The sequence below is a fragment of the Sarcophilus harrisii genome, chromosome 3 (genome assembly GCF_902635505.1).
Source record: "Sarcophilus harrisii chromosome 3, mSarHar1.11, whole genome shotgun sequence".
Lineage (NCBI taxonomy): Eukaryota > Metazoa > Chordata > Mammalia > Dasyuromorphia > Dasyuridae > Sarcophilus > Sarcophilus harrisii.
In genome coordinates this window covers 406,554,991-406,576,007 of record NC_045428.1, presented here as the reverse complement: position 1 = coordinate 406,576,007, position 21,017 = coordinate 406,554,991, and the positions used below count along the sequence as shown (strand labels likewise).

The following is a 21,017-nucleotide window of genomic DNA, read 5'->3' as shown; positions in this document are numbered from 1 at the left end:
ACAGTAAAGGCCAACTTAGAATAGAATATATGGTATTTCAAATTATTGCATATCTGTTCTTGACAACTAAGTAATTTTTAAAAATAAAAACCTGGGTGCACACTATTGGGAAGAATATCAGTCCAACCAAAATTAAAGACAAAGAATGGTTAGTACTTTTCTTCTTGGATAAAATGTAGACCATGTACTTGATGGGAATTGGAATAGGGCATGGAAGTCAACATATTTCCTAATGTGAAACTGTCATAACTTCATAAATATCATGCCCACAGGTAAAATAATAAAATGTACTTTACATTCTTTCATCTATTCCTTTCTATATGATCCTTCTGTTTAGAATCCTGGCAAGGCGAGTACACCTTGAGTTTTCTGTTGCTTTCCTTCAGCTCATTTTTTATGGCAAATTGAGTAAAGGTAGAGAATACCAGTATTTGATATGGAATGTGGAAATATTGTGAAATGAAGGTTTTGGATGTATTACATGTGCAACATTAAAAACTGCACCTCTGAAGCCACTTAAATGAAGTACAGTAGGTTACTTTGTGTGGAAATATGATGACCCTGATCTACAAAGCCTCTTTTCCCTCTCTCACTCCTAAAACATAATTTTTTGTTCCCTAAAGATTGACAGTGAATATAAAGAAACTGGGTGGCCATCTCCACTTGTTACTTCTGTAGCTGCCAGTGCTTCAGCCAGTCAGAGACAGGATACATCAACCACAAGGCACACAGAATACAGATCCACTTCATCTTCTGCACAGGGTAACACCACGAATTTTGGAAAGACAGAAGATTTTCCTCCTCCCCCACCTGAAATAATGCCAACATTAGCAGATGTGACAGCATTTTCCCAGTCCCCTGAATTCTCTAAGCCCCCTGGAAAATTCCCCATCCCCAAAGATTTATATTCCAAGCAAAGAAATTTATATGAATTAAATCGCTTATACAAACATATCCACCCTGAATTAAGAAAAAATTTGGAAAAATATTATATCAATGATGTTTCTGAGATTGGATCTCATCAGGTAGACACAGGAGATTCTGTTGCTGCAGATGTGCAGCAAACCCGCTATGTTTTTGAAAATACTGATGGCAGCAATCAAAAATGTCTGAACCCTGAAAGAGAGTTCCTTGAATGGGATGAAATTCTGAAAGGAGAAGTACAGTCTATGAAATGGATTTTTGAGAACCAGCCTTTGGATTCTATCAAAGATCAATCTTCTAGTGAAGATAACAGCAAAAAAAGCATTGCTGATCAAGAAATCATTGCTGGAGGAGATGTGAAATATGCCACATGGATGTTTGAAACCCAGCCAATAGATACATTAGGGGTTTATTCTTCTAGATCCACAGAAAGTGAACTGAAAGTTCCAGAACTAGCAAGGGGAGACGTACGCACAACCACATGGATGTTTGAAACTCAACCACTAGATTCAATGAACAAAATTCATCAGGACCAACAAGAAGAATCAGATGAAGTTGCCATTAAAGACATAACTGGAGGTGATGTCAAGACTGTGAAATACCTGTTTGAAACTCAGAATCTTGACCAACTTGGGCAGCTATATTCAGTGGATGAAGCTAACTTACTACAGCTTAGATCTGAACTGAAAGAGATTAAAGGGAATGTGAAGAGAAGCATAAAATATTTTGAAACTCAACCATTGTATGTTATCAAAAACAGCTTAGGGCAAATTCTTGAGATTAAGACTGTTCACCGGGAAGACATTGAAAAAGGAGATGTGAGAACAGCACGTTGGATGTTTGAGACACAACCATTGGACATGATTAACAAAGATGTTACAGAAGTCAAAGTTGTCCGTGGAATATCCATGGAAGAAAACATAAAAGGGGGAGTAAGTAAGGCAAAATGGTTGTTTGAAACCCAACCTCTGGAATCCATCAAAGAAGAATCTGAAATGTCCATCATTGAAAAGGAAACTATTATAGGTACTGATGTTTCCAGAAAGTGTTGGATGTTTGAAACTCACCCTTTAGACACCCTTAAAGAAGTTACTGATTCAAATTCTTTGCCAGCTGAAGAAATAATAGGTGGTGATGTAAAAGCCACCAAGTACTTATTTGAAACCCTTCCAATGGATGTTTTAAAAGACAGTCCAGAAGTTGGTAAACTTCAAAAGATAGAGGCCTCTGAAGAAGAAAAGGGAGATGTGAGGCACCATAAATGGATTTTTGAGACTCATCCTCTAGAAGATATTAGAAAGGGGGAGAAAGAGTCTATAAGGACAGTTAAACTTGAAGAGATTGACAGAGGTGATGTTAGAAGCTACACACATATCTTTGAATCAAACAATTTAATTAAGTTTGATGAATCACACAAAATACAAGTAGAAGGAGTGACTAAAGGTGCTGTAGAGTTCAATAAATCTCTCTTTGAAACAACTCCTTTGTATGCTATTCAAGATCATCTTGGAAGATATCATGAAGTCAAAACAGTTCAACAAGAAGAAATACTAAAAGGTGATGTGCGGAGTTGTAGGTGGCTATTTGAAACTAGGCCCATTGATCAGTTTGATGAGAGTATTCATAAATATCAAGTTATCAAAGGAGTATCTACACGAGAAATACAGCCTGGTGATGTGAAGTCTGCTAAATGGTTGTTTGAAACACAGCCTTTAGATTCTATTAAATATTTTAACAACTTGGAAGATGAAGAAAGTAAAAAGCAGCAAACTGCAGATATTGTTAAAGGGGATGTAAAAACATGCACATGGCTATTTGAAACCCAGCCAATGGAGTCCCTTTATGACAAGACAGAATTAGTGATTGATAATGAAGAAATTCATAAAGGAGATGTCAAAACATGTACTTGGCTTTTTGAAACTCAGCCACTCGATGCAATAAGAGATGATTCAGAAACAGTGGTCAAACTCCAAACTGTAAAACAAGAAGACATCCAAGGAAGGGATGTTCGCACAACCTGCTTTCTTTTTGAGACAGAAAACCTAGACACTATACAAGGAGAAGAAGGAAAGGAAATCAAGTCAGTAGAAGTGGATATTCAGTCTGGGGATGTTTCTAGCATAAAGTACAAATTTGAAAATCAGTCCTTGGATTCCATAAGTTCCAGTTCAGAGGAAGTTTTGAAAAAGATCAAAACCCTACAAGCTGAAGATATTCAGAAAGGCAATGTTTTAAATTGCAGGTGGCTTTTTGAAAACCAGCCAATTGAAATGATAAAAGAAAAACAAGAAGGTGATGAATTAGTTAGGACAGTAACAGACATACAAGGTGGGGATGTGAGAAAAGGATGCTTTATTTTTGAGACTTTTTCTTTGGACCAGATTAAAGACAAATCTGAAGAGCTTGCCACTGAGAAAACCACAAGCAAAGATGAAATAATAAAGGGGGATGTGAAAAACTATAGAATGCTATTTGAAACACAACCACTCTATGCTATTCAAGACAAAGAAGGGTATTATCATGAAGTGACAACAGTTAAGAAAGAAGAAGTGATTCATGGAGATGTATGTGGGACTAGATGGCTATTTGAAACAAAACCATTAGATTCTATTAATGAATCAGATAATGTATATATTATCAAATCAGTAACTCAAGAGGATATTCAGAAAGGAGATGTTAGCTCTGTCCGATATAGATTTGAAACACAACCACTAGATACAATTTCAAAAGGGACAATTGTAATTGTTCCCACTATTGACTGTGTCCAAGGTGGGAATGTGAAATATCATAAGCAACTCTTTGAATCTCAAGAATCTGATAAAAGAACATACGTTAGAACAGTTAGTGTCAATGAAATACAACAGGGTAATGTTAAAACCTCTACTTGGCTGTTTGAAACTCATACTTTAGATGAGTTGAGAGGAGAGGGGTCAGAATATGAACATATCAAGACAGTCACCAAGGAAGATGTGCAGAAAGGTGATGTCAAACAGGCAATATGGCTTTTTGAAAATCAGACTTTAGATTCTATTAAGGAAACAGATGAATATGACACAGAAATTAGCAGGGAAGAAATCCCTCCCTCTGATGTCAAAACAACAACATGGCTCTTTGAAACAACACCACTTCATGAATTTAATGAAAATAAAGTGGAAAAAGAGGAGATTATTGGAAAGAGCATAAAAGAAACCTTAGAAGAACTATATTCACAGAAAATGATTGAATCTCATGGAATTATCATTGAAGCAAGTGAAGTTGGGAATGTCCGGATGGCTAAATATAAACTAATGAATCAAGAATCTCCTGAAATACAGAAAGAAGAAGTTGTGAGAGGAGATATCAAAACTATAATGATGAATCTTCTTTCCAAGAGAAATGATGTCAAAAGAGAGATTTTAGTCAGTGAAGAAGAAAAGGGCGATATCAGTTTCACCAAAGCCCAGTTATTAAACAGATCTACAGAAATCCAATATGAAAAAGAAGAAATAGTGAGAGGGGATATCCAACAAACAATAAAAAACCTGTTCAGCGAGAAAAGATCTGTAAAACAAGGCATTATAATTCAGGAAGATGAAAGAGGGGATATTAATATGACAATCTATTGTCTTCTTCATGAAAATGATAATGATGACAAAATAGAACACAAAGAAATAATAGGTGGAGATGTAAAACGCACTATTCACAACTTATTGTCTTCTGCTGCAAACTATGAAATAGACAAAACAACTAAAGTGGATGCATCAGAGAGGGGAAATGTTCAGTTTTTCACAACATGCATAGAAGCTGGAGCATTAGATTACCTCAAACTACTGCAGACAGGGTCAAATGAATCACTTACAGCTGGGAAACCAGAAGAAGAGGAGGAAATAATTGGTGGTGATGTTGAAGGCACAAAGTTGTTACTAACAAAAAGAAAGTCTCAAATTGAACGTACTGTTAATGAAACTGACATCATCCCAGGAGATGTGCATAATACAGTTAAGGTTTTCATGACAGAGCCTCAGAGTACATCCTGTCAGGCACCCAAAGAAGAAATTATAAAAGGTGATTTGAAAGCAACCCTAAATTCCCTCAGTGAGGCCGTAAATCAGAAAACAGTTACAAAAAGGGAAGAAATTATAAAAGCTGACATGCTTACAACATTGAAATCTCTTCAAGAAGCAAGCCACCAATGGAAAGAAACTGAGAAGCCTGATATTATCCCTGGTGATATTAAACAAGCTATTGAATCTCTTGAAAAAGCAGTAAACACAAAGACTGAAATTCTGAAAAAGGAGCTTATGCGAGATGACCTTGAGGAAACATTAAGAGCACTAAAAGAAGAACAGTATTCTTTCAAGACAATAGATAAAGAAAATGTAATCAAAGGAGAGATGCAGGCTGTGAGGCATGATCTGGTAGATTCCACTAAAGAACACAAAGCCCAGAGCAGACAGGTAGACCTCCCTAGGGACATAAAAATGGACTTGCAGTCAAAATCTGAGTCATTTGAGCAAGAAGATACATTAGAAGTGCTTAAAAAACAGACCACAGTCAAATCTTTTCATGGATATTCAAAAGGAGAAAACAGTGAGATTGTCCCTCTAGAAGCCCCCAGAGGTACTGTAAAAATTGTCATAGGTCGTGAGCAAAACTGTGATGCCCTTGAGAAGAGCCTTCAAAGATTGTCTGATACACCCCACAACACTGGTGAAAATTTGGCCAAGAATGGAGATCAAAACATCAGAATTGATTCATCAAGAGCACAGTATTCTAGAAAGGAACATGGAAGGCAGCCAGCTTCTTATAGCTCAGTTCAGAAAAAAGTAAGGACTGAGAAATCAGAGATGGGTACTATAATGAAAAAGGATATCTCTAGTGCTGCCTTGACTACTGAAAAAATGCAACAGTGTCAAATGGGTATGCTAAGCATTGGTCAGGAAACCAGGGCATCTTCCCATGAAAAAAAGATAAAAATAGCAACAGACGCACCCAGTTTTGAGTCTTGTGCTAGTCTTCACACAGTTAGCATCCCATCTAATGACAATAAAGCATGTGGAATAACTGATCATATTCAGAAGGAAATATTACTAAAAAAGGAAATGAGACAAGCACAACAAGCCAGTGAGACTTTTGAAAGGAATGAAACAAACCTTCAGCAAATGAAGTCTTTTATTCCTTTGTCCCTTAAACAGGATATTCAAAATGTATCTGAAGAAAAAGCCATAAAGGGAAACCATGGAAAATTTAAAGCAACAACAGAAAGGAATAAAAAGATTGATGTTCATCAGAAAAATGAGAACTTTCAAACCAAGATGGATGCCTCAAGAAACTTAAAAGTGACTGTGGAAAAATCCTGCAATCCAGTCAAATTGGCTGCTGTGAGTAATATGGCTGAAAATCATTCCTCCCTTCCACCTCCATCTCCACCTCCACCTCCACCATCCAATGCATCATCTGAAATTGAATTTCCTTTACCTCCTCCACCTCCTTTAATGATGCTTCCTGATAAACAAGATTTTTCTTCATTGCCTTCCACAGAAAAGATAAAGGCTGAATTTGATGGTTTTCCCTGCCTCCCTCCCCCACCTCCACCAGTGGATGACAAAACTGAGAGAGAAAGCCCTCCAACATTTTTGCCTCCCCCACCTCCTCCACCACCAAAACCTATACATGTTTTTCCTTCCACAATTCAAACAAAAGACAGTGAAAAGAATGTCCAGCAACATTTCCAAGAGTCAGAACAAACTCATTCAAGGGCCAGAGCCTTAACAGGAAAGCCAATAGCACTTCCACCTTCTCCCAAGTTCCCCAAACCAAAATTCATCAGACAGTTAGATGAAAATGAAAATAATCTCAAACCAAAAATGAAACCACTTCCTCTTCAATCAAATATAGGAACTATGGTGACAAAAACAAAGGAGCAAAATACAATGATGATGAAGAGCAATGTGGAGCACAGCCAAAGACAGGAGAAAATTCATACTGAGACATCTGAAGAAAAACTACAATCATCCACTGCAGAGTCCAAGAAATCTTCCATTCAGACTGCTCAGGAAATATCACTTTCCAAAGATAAAAAGACCTCACCCCTTGTTAAATGTTATTCCCTTCCTTTAGATTCGGAACAGACAAGCCCTAAGCCATATATCAGAAAATTCAAGACCCCTCTAATGATTGCTGAAGAAAAATATAGGCAGCAAAGGCAGGAAATCGAAAAACAGAAACATCAAAGCTCTTCCCATTGCATAGTCAAAACAGAAAATCATAATGAAATTGAATTAAAGTCTGAAATGAAAACACTATCACAGAACTCAAGGAAAGAAGATTCTTTGCCTATGTCAGCCACAGATGTCACACAATCAAATTCTATGAATGCAGTCAACCTCCAGACTGAAGGTGCTTCTAGTGAAACCCACCTATCTGAATCAGCAGCAGCAGTGTCTTTGGCTGCCCAGAAACTCCAAAGTGTCTTGGATATATCCATGGATAAAAAACACATTCAAAAGGAAGCTCTCCAAGGTTCAAGGGATATTGTGCAACATAGTTTACCTCATCAAATGGAACAAACACACCAAGAATATACTTCTCATAAAAGAGAGCAAGGAACTAATGAAAAGCAATTGTACCTGTCCCCAAAGATGCCATTATCCCCAAGCTTAAAAGCTAAAAGTGCCAAGTTCCCAACTTTAGAGTTAAACTTAAATAAAATATCCCAAGATTTCAACATTTGTCAAAAGCAACCACCAGCTAATATTCAAGCCATGACTAAACAAGAGCATCAAGAAAGGCAGAATAATGAAATATGTAAAACTATTAAAAATAAGGAAAATGTTACTGAACAATGTTATGAATTACACATGAAGGAAAAAATAGGAATAGATAAAATGCCTACCAGTCCCTCAGAGAAGAATAAAAAAAGAGAATCAGATAAAGTATATGAAAATCAAAAAGAAAGAATAGAATTAGTGGGCAAAAAAGTTTTAGCCACTCAAGAAGAAAACAAGAGAGAGATAGTGGTTGGGCCAAAAGAACAAAAACTAATAGTTGAAAGAAAACAAGACCTTAAAAATAAATCATTAGAGAAAGTAGTCCAGCAAAAAGTTATTAATGTTGATTCACTGACAGAAAATCCTCAGCAAATCCAGATTCAAACTTCTGAATGTGAAGTCAAAGATAAAAAATTACCCCAGCAATATGATGGCCTGAAAGAAGAGTGCCTTATAACCAAGAATATACAACAGAAACAAGCTCCCCCTAATACTAAAGATCCCAAGGAAGATATAGCAGAGAATAAGGCTGCATTTTCTTCCCTGAAAAGTTCCCAGGATGATGATGGAAAATGTGTTGTAAATATATTAGAGTTCTTGAGAAAACGCGAAGAACTACAGCAGGTTTTGTCTCGGGTGAAACAATTTGAAACAGAACCAAATAAAAATGATATTAAAACATTTCAAATACTATTGACTATTATCCCAGCATGGTTGATAAATGAAGAGAGAAAAGAATATGGAACTCGCATTGCCATGGATAATAATTTAGAAAAAGTAAAAGAGGAAATAACCCATATTAAAAGTGAAGCGGAAGAAATGCTTATTTCTTGTGAGAACACTATCCAAATGTGCATGAACTCCTCCAAAGTAGGGAAATTGAGACGTGAACCTTCTAGTAAAGCATCTGCCAAAATATCAAACATTAGTGCTGGCTCTAACATAAAAATCCAAAAAGAGGAGAAAATTATGAAAGGGCAGGAATCTCATCAAAAAGGGAAACCCCATTCTAGTGGAGCTTCTCCTCAAATAGCAAACATTAACATTGGGTCTAACAAAATAGTCCAGAAAGAGAAGAAAATTATAGAAGAAAAAGACTCTAATCAAAAAGTGAAATTCCAACAGCAAATTAAACAGGTAGAATGTAGAACTACTTCTCCATATTTAAAACAACGTTCACCATCACCTACTTTCATAACAATTGAGTCTACTGCCCGACGAACAGAAACTCCTGCTGTGAACAGACCTTCCATGTCCCCTGTGACGAAGGAAAGCATATCTTCTCTTCCTTCCCGAAGCAGATCCACAACACCACCAGCGAGAGGTCGCCAGGCTTCAGCCTCTCCTTCTCCCCCTACAAGTCGCTCTGAGCAACTTGCCAAACTTAAAGACACCACAGCAAAATTGTCCCAAAGAACATGTCACTATCAGTCAGTAACCCCAGGTCCAGTTATAGAAAAAAGGGCTGAAATAGTCAAGTCTCCTGCAACTCTGCGACGTCAAATTAAGACAGAAACCCCAATACCTATAAATGTATCCCATGTTACTGCTAGTACAGTCAGAGAAGCCAAAGAAACACAAGAGGAAGTCCAACAAGTAGAGAAAAGGGCTACTTATGTTTGCAGGGATGGAGTCAATATCACAGAGCACATAGTACCGAATACTGAAAGTTTTGATTCCATTGAAATCATCCACAAAGTTGAAGTCCCTCAAGTGGGTTTGTCAGAACATTCTAAAATATATGAAGCTTCCAATCAAACAGTCCATATGGCTGAAAATGCCATAAAAAGCCATGAAACTGGAACAAACAGATGGCTAGAGAAATTTCAGAATGACCCAATTTTTGAGGCAAAGTCAAATGGAAGAGTTCACACAAATGGTGAAATAAACCATAACCTAAGACAGGAAATGCACACCTTTAGCACAAAGGGATTTGGATCAAGTGCTGTGGAAAGTGAAAGCAGAAACAGCAGTTTCAGAAACTTTTCTTGCAGACATTCCAAAGATCCCCAGAACAAAGTTCCACATAAGCAAGTCATAGAGTGCTCTGAAGCAAAGTCCTTAAGAGAATGTTTTTCAGGAGTGGATACATATGAAAATAAAATTTTTGGGTCAAGGACAGTAGGCTCTTCAGCACAAAACTCTGAAGCGGTTAAGCCTGGCTTTGACTTCAAGCACGCCCCACCAACCTATGAAGATGTCATTGCTGGCCACATTCTGGATATCTCTGCAGAAGATTCACCAGAAGAGCTCCTAAGGAATTTTCAGAAGACATGGCAGGAAAGTGAGAGAGTCTTCAAAAGCCTGGGATATGCAGTTTCAGATACTTCAGCAACTGAGATGAGGAGTAGCTTCCATGAGGAAGCTGCTTTTAGAAGTGGTAAATGAAATTACAAGGCATGAGTTTTGAAGTGTGAAGAATAACCAATTAAGGACACATGAGTCACTAACCAGAGTGTTTTGCATTAATGAAGTGTGTATATATTTTCAAACAATATAACTCCAAACTAATGAATGTGTCTATTTTCCCCTGGCTGACCTTATTTATTATTATTTATTTATTATAATACCACTCCCTTTCCTGTCTTTACTCAGCCATCATGATTCCACTTCCCCATTCCCTTCTAAAGACATGGGATTTAAGTGAACAAACCAGTAAAAGGTTGGTTTTTAAAGCAGAGACTTGCTAAGGTAAATGATGGATTTCAAAGTAGCAGCACATAAGAAATAACAAGTCAAATATAATTATCATTATTCAATGGGAATGCTATATTTGAAATCAAAAGACTTAGATTCAAACTCTAGCTCAATCATTTTGTACCTGTATGAACTGGAACACATTATTATCCTATACAGATTTCAGTTTCTTCATCTGTAAAATGTAAGGGTTCTGGGTGCCTTTGAGATGAATCCTTCTCTGGATCTATTATCCTCTGATACTTCTAAGATCCCTTTAAGCTCCAAGTCTCTGATCCTATAAACTAAGAGCAAAATGTTGGTATTTCATCTTTTAGTATTTTACCAATGATAGTGTTTTATCAGTGCACTTTAGAAAATACTCAACGTGCCCTGACCCACTGTTGACATACTCTTAACTGCCAGAGTTAAGTGGTGTTTGTGTTGGAATTCAATATAGCCTCGTAATAATCCAAGAAACAATTTAGAATGTTCATATGTGCTTTAAGGTTTCCTATTGATCTGTTTCTCTGACAAAGGGATAAGAAGGAGTTGAATTAGACCCTTTATTTATTTACTGTTACAGAGCTTGTTTAGGATAGACTATAATGCCATACTCTGTCCTGAAGCACCAATGTTTTTCATCCTAAGTCAAGACTAAATTTCCCAAAAGGAATTTTCTCATGAACACCAAATTATATACTGTAATTGGATATTGCTTCTAGAGATAAATTTATTCTATAATTGGAATTTGAGCTTTCTATACTCAGTCACTTTTAAAAAAATAATTGCTTCACATGCAAAAAAACGATTTTATATAATTAGCTAAAGTCATTTAATATAGTTAATTCTGTCAGGTAGATTGGAAAAAAAGTCAAATTTTAAAATAAAAACTGTAAAAACACTAATAATAATTATCTCTCCATCATATTTGCAACATATTGTCTAGTTTAACAGGTTAATGTGGTTCCTTGATGGGCTTGCTCCTGGCATAATTAAGCAAAGCCGTCTAATCAATTTCAGATGCTCAACTTCTGCTCAGAAACACATGGCAAATACAAAAACAGGTCTTAGAGGAAGGAAGAAGAATATCAGATTTATCTGAAATTCAACTGAGAATCAAACATTAAACATAAAAGATTTCTTAGCAGCCAAGATAGAAACTACAGAATCCAAGTATGTTGTATCCACCTATAGATTTCTTTTTGATGGCAAGTAAAATTATTAAGATTTTATTTGGTCATATTTTTCCATAATTGTATAACTTAGCTATTATGTTTCTAAGCACAGAGTAAACAACAACTAGAAGAGACTAAAGAGCTGTGCACTCCTTTGTATGAAGAACAGCAAGGAAAGGAGACTGAAAAATGATGAGAAACAGATACAAGAATTCAAAAAGTCAGTTAATGTTAGGCAGAACACCCCCACACTCATAAAAAGCCCTGAGAATATTTCAATTACGATATAACAACTGCTATTCAAGATAATAACTAAGTTCCAAATTATCAATCTTAGGATAGTAAATTGTATATTTTAGAAATTCTCTTTTGATTTCGTTGAATCAATGAACAGATTAATATTATTATATGCTTTCTTATATTGAAAAAAAAATTTGTAACATCAGGCTTCCTACTGTTCGATATGTAGCTGTGATATGTAGAATTACAGTGATGTTAACATGCACACATTCATAGGCTTATATACAAAAACATAGTCTTGTTGAATTATATTGACTTCAGATGCATTGTGATCAATATTGCATGGCCTACCTATTATCAAACAGTGAAAACTACTGGTAATCATGTAATGCCTTTTATCTGCATGGATTGATTTTTAAAAGACATTTGCTAAACTCTTTCTTAGAGATGTCTGAAGAAGATACCACATAACCATTGCAATTTTTTTTTTCTTCTAGAAACTTCCACTTCAGGACAAGGAAATGTGTACACTTTGTCAAAAGACTGTTTATCCAATGGAATGCCTGGCAGCAGACAAGAACATTTTTCATAAGGCATGTTTTCGATGCCACCATTGCAGTAGTAAATTGAGGTAAGTGGGGGAAGAAGGATTATTTGGTCTCTCAAACTTTTTTTTTGAAAACACCACAGAATAAGCTATGTACTATCTTTCTTCTCCTCTATCCATTTAAACACAAGTATAACAATGATATACCACAAGTATAATAATAATTGTTACATACATCACAAAAATATGTTTTTACATATGACCTTAAGCTTTTTCTTCAGTCACTCATTGATGTTTTTGCTTCTTAGAGTATTTGATTTGTTAAGGACCTTCAGGGCAAAATTGTTTGAGTTTTTACTCTTGCTGTTGTTGCTGCTGTTCCCTTTGTTGTCCTCAGTACCTACAGTTAATTTTTGTTTATACAGGGAGATGAAAAAGGGAATAAAATGAGATTCCACAAGTCTGAAATACTGGCTTCATATGTGCAATCAAAATGGCAGAATAGTTATCTTGCTTTTATATTCCATATTTATTATGATTCTCCTTCTCCTGAAAACCTTAAAGCATCATTTAAAAAAAAATACTTGATTTCACTGATAATATCAGATAAGAAACTTCCTCTGTAAATTCAAAACAGTGACTTTTCTACAGTTTAAAATATGAATTGGTTGCTTGGAGCACTGAGAATTTAAGTGACTAGCCCAGAATGATATCTCCAGCATGTGGTCAAGGCAGGGCTTGAATTTTCCTTAAAGACCAGTTCTTTTCCATCCTGGATGGCCAAATAGATCCCCTCTCAAAACAAGTTTTCTTATTTAAAAGCTAATAAGATTTGTTTGGCCTGAGTTTTGATTGATATTTTAAAAGGATCCTTTCCATAATCTAAAGGAGCCTGGGGATTGGTATTGGTGCCAAAGACAAATAGCTTTTTCTATTGCAGTACTATGAGCTATACTGTGGAAGGGAATATTTTGTAAGACTTGAATTATCAGTTTTAGAGAGAATCATGGAATGATGAATTGTAAGAGTAAAATGAAGGGTAGGGTTTCCTTTGAGGACTCTAGAATTTACATAAACAATTTAAGTGATTGGATAAATTATTTCCTCCACAGGGTATTAGTGATATTCTTATCACATACTTCCGAAGAATTTTTTTTCAAATTGATAAGACCTGATAGAACTTGAATTCCATTGTCCTTTGAGGGAAAAAGGCTATAGTATTTTCTACCCGCCTAGAAAGCATTGTCTTAATAGCCTGGTCTCTAATTCATGTTCATCTGTCCTTGTTCAAGTCAAGAAAGCAGCTATTAAAAAACCATAGTCACTGTGTGCAGTGTAAGAACTGAAGCATTCCATAGGTGATAATCATCTCTGTATAAATTGGAGTCTTAAGGTCATACCAACGACAGAAAAATACTCAGTTAACTCATTTGGGAAATATCCAGTGCTGAAAACGTAGCCTAGAAAAATGGTTCCAAATTTACTCATCTTCCAGGACCCTTGAGGTGAATGCATTTAAATGAGTCTGATTTTTGATGAGTAAAAATGGGAGTGAATTACTTGTCATTCTGAGATGATAAAATGGGGGTTATCACCATGTATGGCACTTTGATTAAAGACTTTCAAGTCTAACCCATTTAAAATACACATTAGGTTTAGCTTCCAATAGGTTCTCAGTTTGTTGGACTCTCCCCCACCTATCCCCACCAAAAGAGACAGGGGATACAATTAACTGTATAGTGAGTTCCTATTTATCCAGAATCCCAATAAATGAAAGTTTCAAAAATCTGTTTTTCCCCATTTCCCCTTCCCCCACACCCAGTGTCCAACTTTGCTATCAAGATATATTTACAAGTAAATAAAACCTTAGGGAATTGTTTTTTTTTTCAAAACAGCAACTTATATAATATTTCATAGTATTAATTCAAATTTAACCCAATCTCTTAGGTCATCTACATCTAGAACAACAGTTTAGTATAACCTCCATTATGATGACTTACAATTGCTATAATATCACAAAATATTTTATGATATACTAAAGAGAAAAAATAGTTGTGGTCAATGTAGTTTCAGTGGTAAGTAAATCAACACAATGCCCTGATTTGTTTGTTTGTTTGTTTTGATTGGCAATTCAACTAAACTTAGTAAACCTAGGTTAACTGAGACACTTCATTTTTAATTATCCAAGATGGCCATTTTTCATACTAAATAATATCATGTAATTTTAACTGAAGTCTGAACTTTGTTAAGTTGCAGTAGATATGCAATATACTATAAGGTGCTTTCTTTTTTTTTCCTCTTTTTTGACAGCTTGGGGAATTATGCATCACTTCATGGACAGATTTACTGTAAACCTCATTTTAAGCAACTTTTCAAATCTAAAGGAAATTATGATGAAGGTTTTGGACACAAGCCACATAAAGAGAGATGGCGTTGTAAAAATCAAAGCAGTTCAGGGGACTTTGTTCATAATGAAGAAATAGATCTAAATAAGAACATAGCAACACCCCAGACACCTGATGTTCTCAGCCAGCACACAGATTCAGGCAATGGTGATGAGCCAGGGGAGAATTTGAAAAAATCTGTTGAGAGGGGCAAACTGAAAATTACCTGGCCTCCATTTAATGAAACTCCTAAGAAACCCTTTACTATTGAAGATGATTTGAAAATGAGTAAACCAAAATGGCCCCCTGACATGACCACCTTTCTGTCCCCTGACCATCCTCTGGAAGACAAAAGTGAGCTAAAGTTAGAAAATGGTAATCTTGTAGAAGGAAAATGGAAAGAGAGAGATGGCATTCCTGTTTTGCCACCACATCAACAATCCATCCATATGTCTCAGAAGGACAATGCTATAGGAATCACTGAGATGAAAACATATGAGACAAGGAGAGAAGAGAAGGAAGAAAATAGACATGTGCAAGAGAAAGTGAATGAGACTGAAGTTTCTAGGGATAAGAGGAAAAGTGAAATGGATCTTAATGACAGCAATAGCTTGGCTGTGCAGAGTGCTGAGAAAGAGAAAAATGAAAAAATTAATGAGCCTGGCAGTGCAGAAGTTTTACAGGTTACTAACACTGATGATGAGGTGGTGCTAGAAAATCGTAAAGAGAATTTGAATAAGAATAATAATAATAATTATGTAGCAGTCTCACATCTGAGCAATTGGAGGCAGAAAACATCTATCTTCGATGGGTCTAATCCATTATTAGGATCAAGCGAGACAAAACATACAGCATCTGAATATGAATTTGAAAAGTTGGAAAATGGGTCTAGGATTTCAGAATTACTTGGTATATTTCAGTCTGAAAAGAGTTACTCCAGGGAAGTTTTAGCTGTGGCATCTGACAAACAGAATTCCAGAGATCATTTGGATAATAGTAATCAACCTGTTCAAGCTGCCATTTCCTTAAAATCTGATCCCAATAGTGGATTAGTGTCTAAAGAAGACACTGCCTCCGCAACATTACCTTTCAATACTGAATTGCAGATCAGAGAAAATACCAAAAGTGATTCAAAATTGCCTTTTCTTTTCACTAAAACTGTGAAAATGCCTTCCTTTTCCAAAAAGGAGGAACCATTTTTGGGCACAGGCCTTTTACATTCTGTAGATACAATTAAAACCACTTTGGGCTTGTATGAAAAAGAAAACCAGAATGACAAGAGTCACTGCAAAAATAAAACTGCAGAAGTGTCATTCAGTGATGGAAGAACAAGATTTGATTCTCAAAACTCTCAGGATAGAGCAATGCCATTGGCATTATCTTCTGGAAATGAGATGCAGCATGAATCACTCACTATTGAAGAGCAAATTAAAAGAAATAGGTGCTACAATGACATTGAGTAGTTTAATTGATTTGGTAACACTGACATGCAGATACTGAAAGAATATGGAAGTTTACATCTATATCTATCTTAAACATTTTAGATCATTTAATAGCCTTTTTCAGAAACCCTTGTTAAATTTAGTATATTATGACAAAAGTATCATGTTTATCATAAAGAAATATTTTTCTTGAATTGTAATTGGCTGATTATTCATCATTAGCTTAACTTTTTTCCATCCCTAAAATGTCCACAAAGAAACTAAATACCTGTTGTCTTGTCAGTGTGCACTAAAGTATGTATTTATACCTATGGACATACTAGAAACAATCTGATGAAATAACTATTAAACTGATATGCATAAAACTTCCTTGCTGATCTTTAAAATGTCAGCAGAAAGGAAAAGTATTAGCACCTGGTGTGCAGAACAAAAGTAAGGATTTCATATCTGTAACTGTTTTTCATGTGTTCTTTTAATAAGTAAATGAACTTTATTCCATAATAAAACACGAGCATTTGCTTTGTTTAGTTCATTATAGATAAGTATTTCTCACGAGATGTTCCCATTTTGCTATTTGAATTAAAAGTGGAATTATATTATAATTTTCAGAAGCTTTCTATGTATAATCATCTTGATGAATGAAATCAAGATGAGATTTAAGAAAATTCAGTTAAATATATTAACAGAACAAATTTAGTAGTGATGATGATGATGATGGGGAAGGGCAAAAAAATAATGGTAAAGAATCAATTAGCTTGGAAATATGCTTGTAATTTCAATAAATTTTCCACAATGTATTATTGCAAAACAGATAAATACTTTTGTGCAAACTAAAAGGTATAAACCACATTATTATTTTCAAACTTTTTTTCTCAATACTTATAAGGAATACCGTTTTATTTTACCTTGATTGCATGAAGGAATAGAATATATGTTACTTAACTGTTGAAGCTCAATAAAAAAAATCTTTTCAAAATCTGAGTTTTGAATTTCTCCTGACGTGTCCTTTTTCTAAATGCTTTTGAAGTTTGTGTGGGAAGAATAATGCTGGCCTCAGTGCATGGTTTAACAGTTAATTAGGTGTGTACATGTATAAAAGAAGCCCCTAATACAGATTCCATTAAGTAAACATAAACCTTTGATTTCTTGTCTGTGAAAAGAAGAAACAAGGGTCTTAAAGCTTTTTCCCCTTAAAAATACAGTATATTTCTTTTCAATGCTTTCTCAATAGATTTCTATGACCTACATTTTAACCACTTTTAGTTGAAAGTTGTGCAGTTTTGCTGAGATAATGGCACACTGCAGAAGTAGTATAGCAAATTCATCATTTGTATTGAATTATTGTATTGCTTTTACTTTCTCTATTGTTGGTGACACAGCATTATATCAACAATCATTTATGTTAAGACAACATAAACTTTCTGGAGAGCAGAAACCAATTAAATTCAATTAGAAAGCTCATGCTATGTTCTCTAAATATTTTATTTCCGAAGACAGATTTTTTTGTAGGTGGTTGTATATCGTATGATATGACTTAAAATAAAACCAGGCAATTGTCTATAGATGGAATAAGTCATAGACTTACATGATAACATATTTGGAACTACATGCAAACTTGTAGAACAACACCTTACTTTGAGAGTCAACAATCCACTCAATTTGACCCAGAAAGCTTAAGGATTTGCCCAAAGTCACAAAGTGGTAAAGCTGGAATTTGTAGCCAGATCCTCTTATCCTAAGTCCAGGAATTTTTCCATTGTACTTAGAAGAAAGATTTCCTAAAGCTCCTTGTTATATAGTAAAAATTTCTACCTTAATCATTTCCCAGTATCTTTCCTTTTCTTAAATTTAGCCTTCTGTTACAACAACCAAAAAAATAATAATAATTTAAGCAATCCCATTTGGCACTATCCAAAGCAGCTTTCTCTACTCAGTGTCCCACCCTTCTACCAAGAGGAAGAAAACATTTCATCATCTTTTCTCCTGGATCAAAATTTACCATATCAATTCATCAGTCTAGGTAGTAAAAGTCAAGAAATAAACATTCTCTTCCAGTGTTGTTTTTGTTTACATTGTTGTAGTAATTATATACATATATCTAAATGTAATTACATATGTGTATGTAGGTATACACATACATTTTCCATGATTTTCTGAATCAATTCATATGTCTTCCTGTGCATCTATAAATGCTTCATAAATTTTGTAGCACAATGGTACTCCATTAATATATGTACCTTATTTTGTTCAGCCATTCCCTAACCAATGTCTGCCATCTTTCCATTTTGAAGGTTATATCTTTTAAAATTCACAATTTCATAATTCAATTTGAAAAATAATCAAATTTGATTTATGATTTCCTTATTGTAGACATGACAATTGATTATAGCTTTTTATATTTTAAAGATGCATTAGACATACATATATTGCTATCTTAGGAAAACACACTACTTTGAGAGTCAAATCAACAAGCATTTATTGTGTCTTCTATGAACCAGGCATTATACCAAGTGCTGCAGACATAAAGAAAGGGAGGGGGGAGCAAAACAACCTTTTCCCCATAAAAAGTTCCTGCTCTCAAGGAGCTTATATTATAATTAAATTGGAGAAATAACATACAAATAAGTTTCTACACAAAAAAATATAAAAAGAACAAATTGGAGATGATCAACAAAAGCCATTAGTAATTAAAAGGATCAAGATAGAATTTTAACTGAAACCTGAAGGTAGCTAGAAAATGAGAATTAGAATGAAAAGAATTCTTGGCATAAGAAGTAAGCAATAAAAATGCCTACAGTTGGAGTTGGAAAATCTTATGTGAGGAAAAACAAGACCAGTGTCACTAAATTGCTGGAAGGTGAATAGGGAGTATTCTACTAATAGAAAAATAGAAAGAGGTAAGGTTATGAAAGACTTTAAAAGTCAGAGGATTTTCTATTTTTTTAGAGGAAATAAGGAATCACAGGAGTTTATTGACTAAGGAAGTGCCATAGAACGATTCTTTCAATAGGATCATTGTCATAGAGCTGGAAGAAACCTAGAGAGAAGCCTTTCCTTCTAGTAACCACATCCCACAGAGTCCAAAGTAAGTCTATATTACAACAAATTCTATTGTTCTCCAATTTATTATAGCAAAGTTTCAATGTATAAAGTTTGCAGTACTACAAAATATGGTTTCTGATGTTAATGTCTTCTTTTTTGCATCTTTCATGGTATTAGTAAGCCTGGTGACAAGGTCAAGGTACAGAGCAACACATTATTTTGAGTGGGAACAGATGTCCTGAGCATTTCTACATTGCAGTGCAGTGAAATTCTTAAGAACCTGCCTTCTTATTCTGCCAATAGATAATTGAGGTTTTTTCTCTTGCCTATTCTTTCTAAATTAATATTTTTCCTATGTACATTTCTAAAGTAGCTTCTAAAAGATTTTCATTTCACAGTAACTAGAAGGTATAAAAGTAAATTTTCATTCTGATTTTCTTCTCAATGAACTTTATCAAAATAACCCCAAAATCCTGGAGAATCAATGTAGGCAAGAATGTAAGCAGGGAAAAGAAAAAAAGTAGTGAAACATTTTTTCTTCATTTTGGAAATTTTGTTAGGAACTAAGGAAAAGTGCCAGGTAAGTGTTACAGTACAGACAAGCACAGACAGAGTTGTGACCAAGAAAATCTAAGAAAATAGAACCTGTATTAAGATTTGATGCAAGCTACCAGTGAGGTATATGGTTTCAGTAGAACCATAAGAAATTATGCTCTGAGTAATTTTTTTTTCTTAGTCCCACAAGTTCTCTAGAAATTCACTAAATGATGGTGTACCAGATAATATATAAGTTAGTAAATCCATCTTAGGGTTGGTCTGAGTGGGAAAAAATGTTGAGCATTTCTATACAAACAAGTTAATTCAATTAGTAGGGCTGTGCTGGTTTTTTTTTTTTTTTTTTTTTTTTTTTGGTATGTTTACTATTGTTGTCTTCTATAGTACTTTTTAAGCTTTAAGAAAATTTAAGAAAAAATTAAAGTGAAATAATAGAAGGGAAAATGAGACAATGTTAGGAATGATCATTCACTTTGAAGTACTATCATCAAATATTACTATACTAGTCCTAATATGGAGAAGAAATGTCTTTAGAAACCTAATCATTGTTACTTGATAATAAGTGAAAACTAGAATGATTTTATAAAGCACAGAAATCGCCATGTTGAATAATGCATGAATATATTTTTTTTTACTTCTAGACAACGTCCAGCTTAGCATAATTTCAATGTTGGGAAAAAGCCTAGATAACATTCTGATGACCTTAGATTTATTCTTTCTCTTTCTGCCCTGTATTGGAAATAAAGCTATCACTCAATAGTGCCAAAAGGATATTTTGAAGTATATGACCTTAATTTATTAAGGTCATCATTTGTTTTTTACAAAATGATTCCAAATATTAAATAAAAGATTGTTATGTGTCTTTTTGAAAATACTTCTATGGATATGCTAAAAAGTAAATATGTACTATTTAAAATATTACCTATTAGTAAAGGTTGAGTCTTGGTAACTATTCTTTAGTCCAGTATTAATTGACTTTTGGTCAGTTAACTAAGACAGTTTTTCAAAACTAAAGATTGAACGGGTTAAAGGAGGACAGGAGTACTAATAATAATTGATAATGCTGTCATCCTCTTATTTAGATAGCACTTTCTTCAGAAGAGTTGTCTAATATGCTCCCATTAATTCTTGTGAGGTAATTAACATATCCATTATGCTTTTTATCTCCAAGGAAAGTGAAGGCTGTTTTTTTTAAGTCCCCAGCAGGCAAGCCTTTCATCCTTTTTGTTTGTTTGTTTTTTACTTTGCCTACAAGTAGGAGCTGTCTCTCTGAACCTATT

General features: G+C 34.7%; 1 protein-coding gene across 3 annotated transcripts in view; it reads left to right on the top strand.

Moving 5' to 3' along the window:
• XIRP2 (xin actin binding repeat containing 2) overlaps positions 1-17,121 on the top strand; it is a 372,930-nt gene extending 355,809 nt beyond the window's left edge. For 2 of the 3 annotated variants that reach the window (XM_031960525.1, XM_031960526.1), the window contains 3 exons: positions 624-10,053; positions 12,265-12,398; positions 14,625-14,712. In XM_031960525.1, coding sequence (XP_031816385.1) covers positions 624-10,053; positions 12,265-12,359 — 9,525 coding nt within the window. In that variant the 3' untranslated portion in view covers positions 12,360-12,398; positions 14,625-14,712. Of the gene's footprint in view, positions 1-623; positions 10,054-12,264; positions 12,399-14,624 lie in introns of all 3 variants that reach the window. The other variant, XM_031960527.1, reaches the window with a different exon arrangement.
• The last annotated feature ends 3,896 nt before the right edge of the window (positions 17,122-21,017 follow it).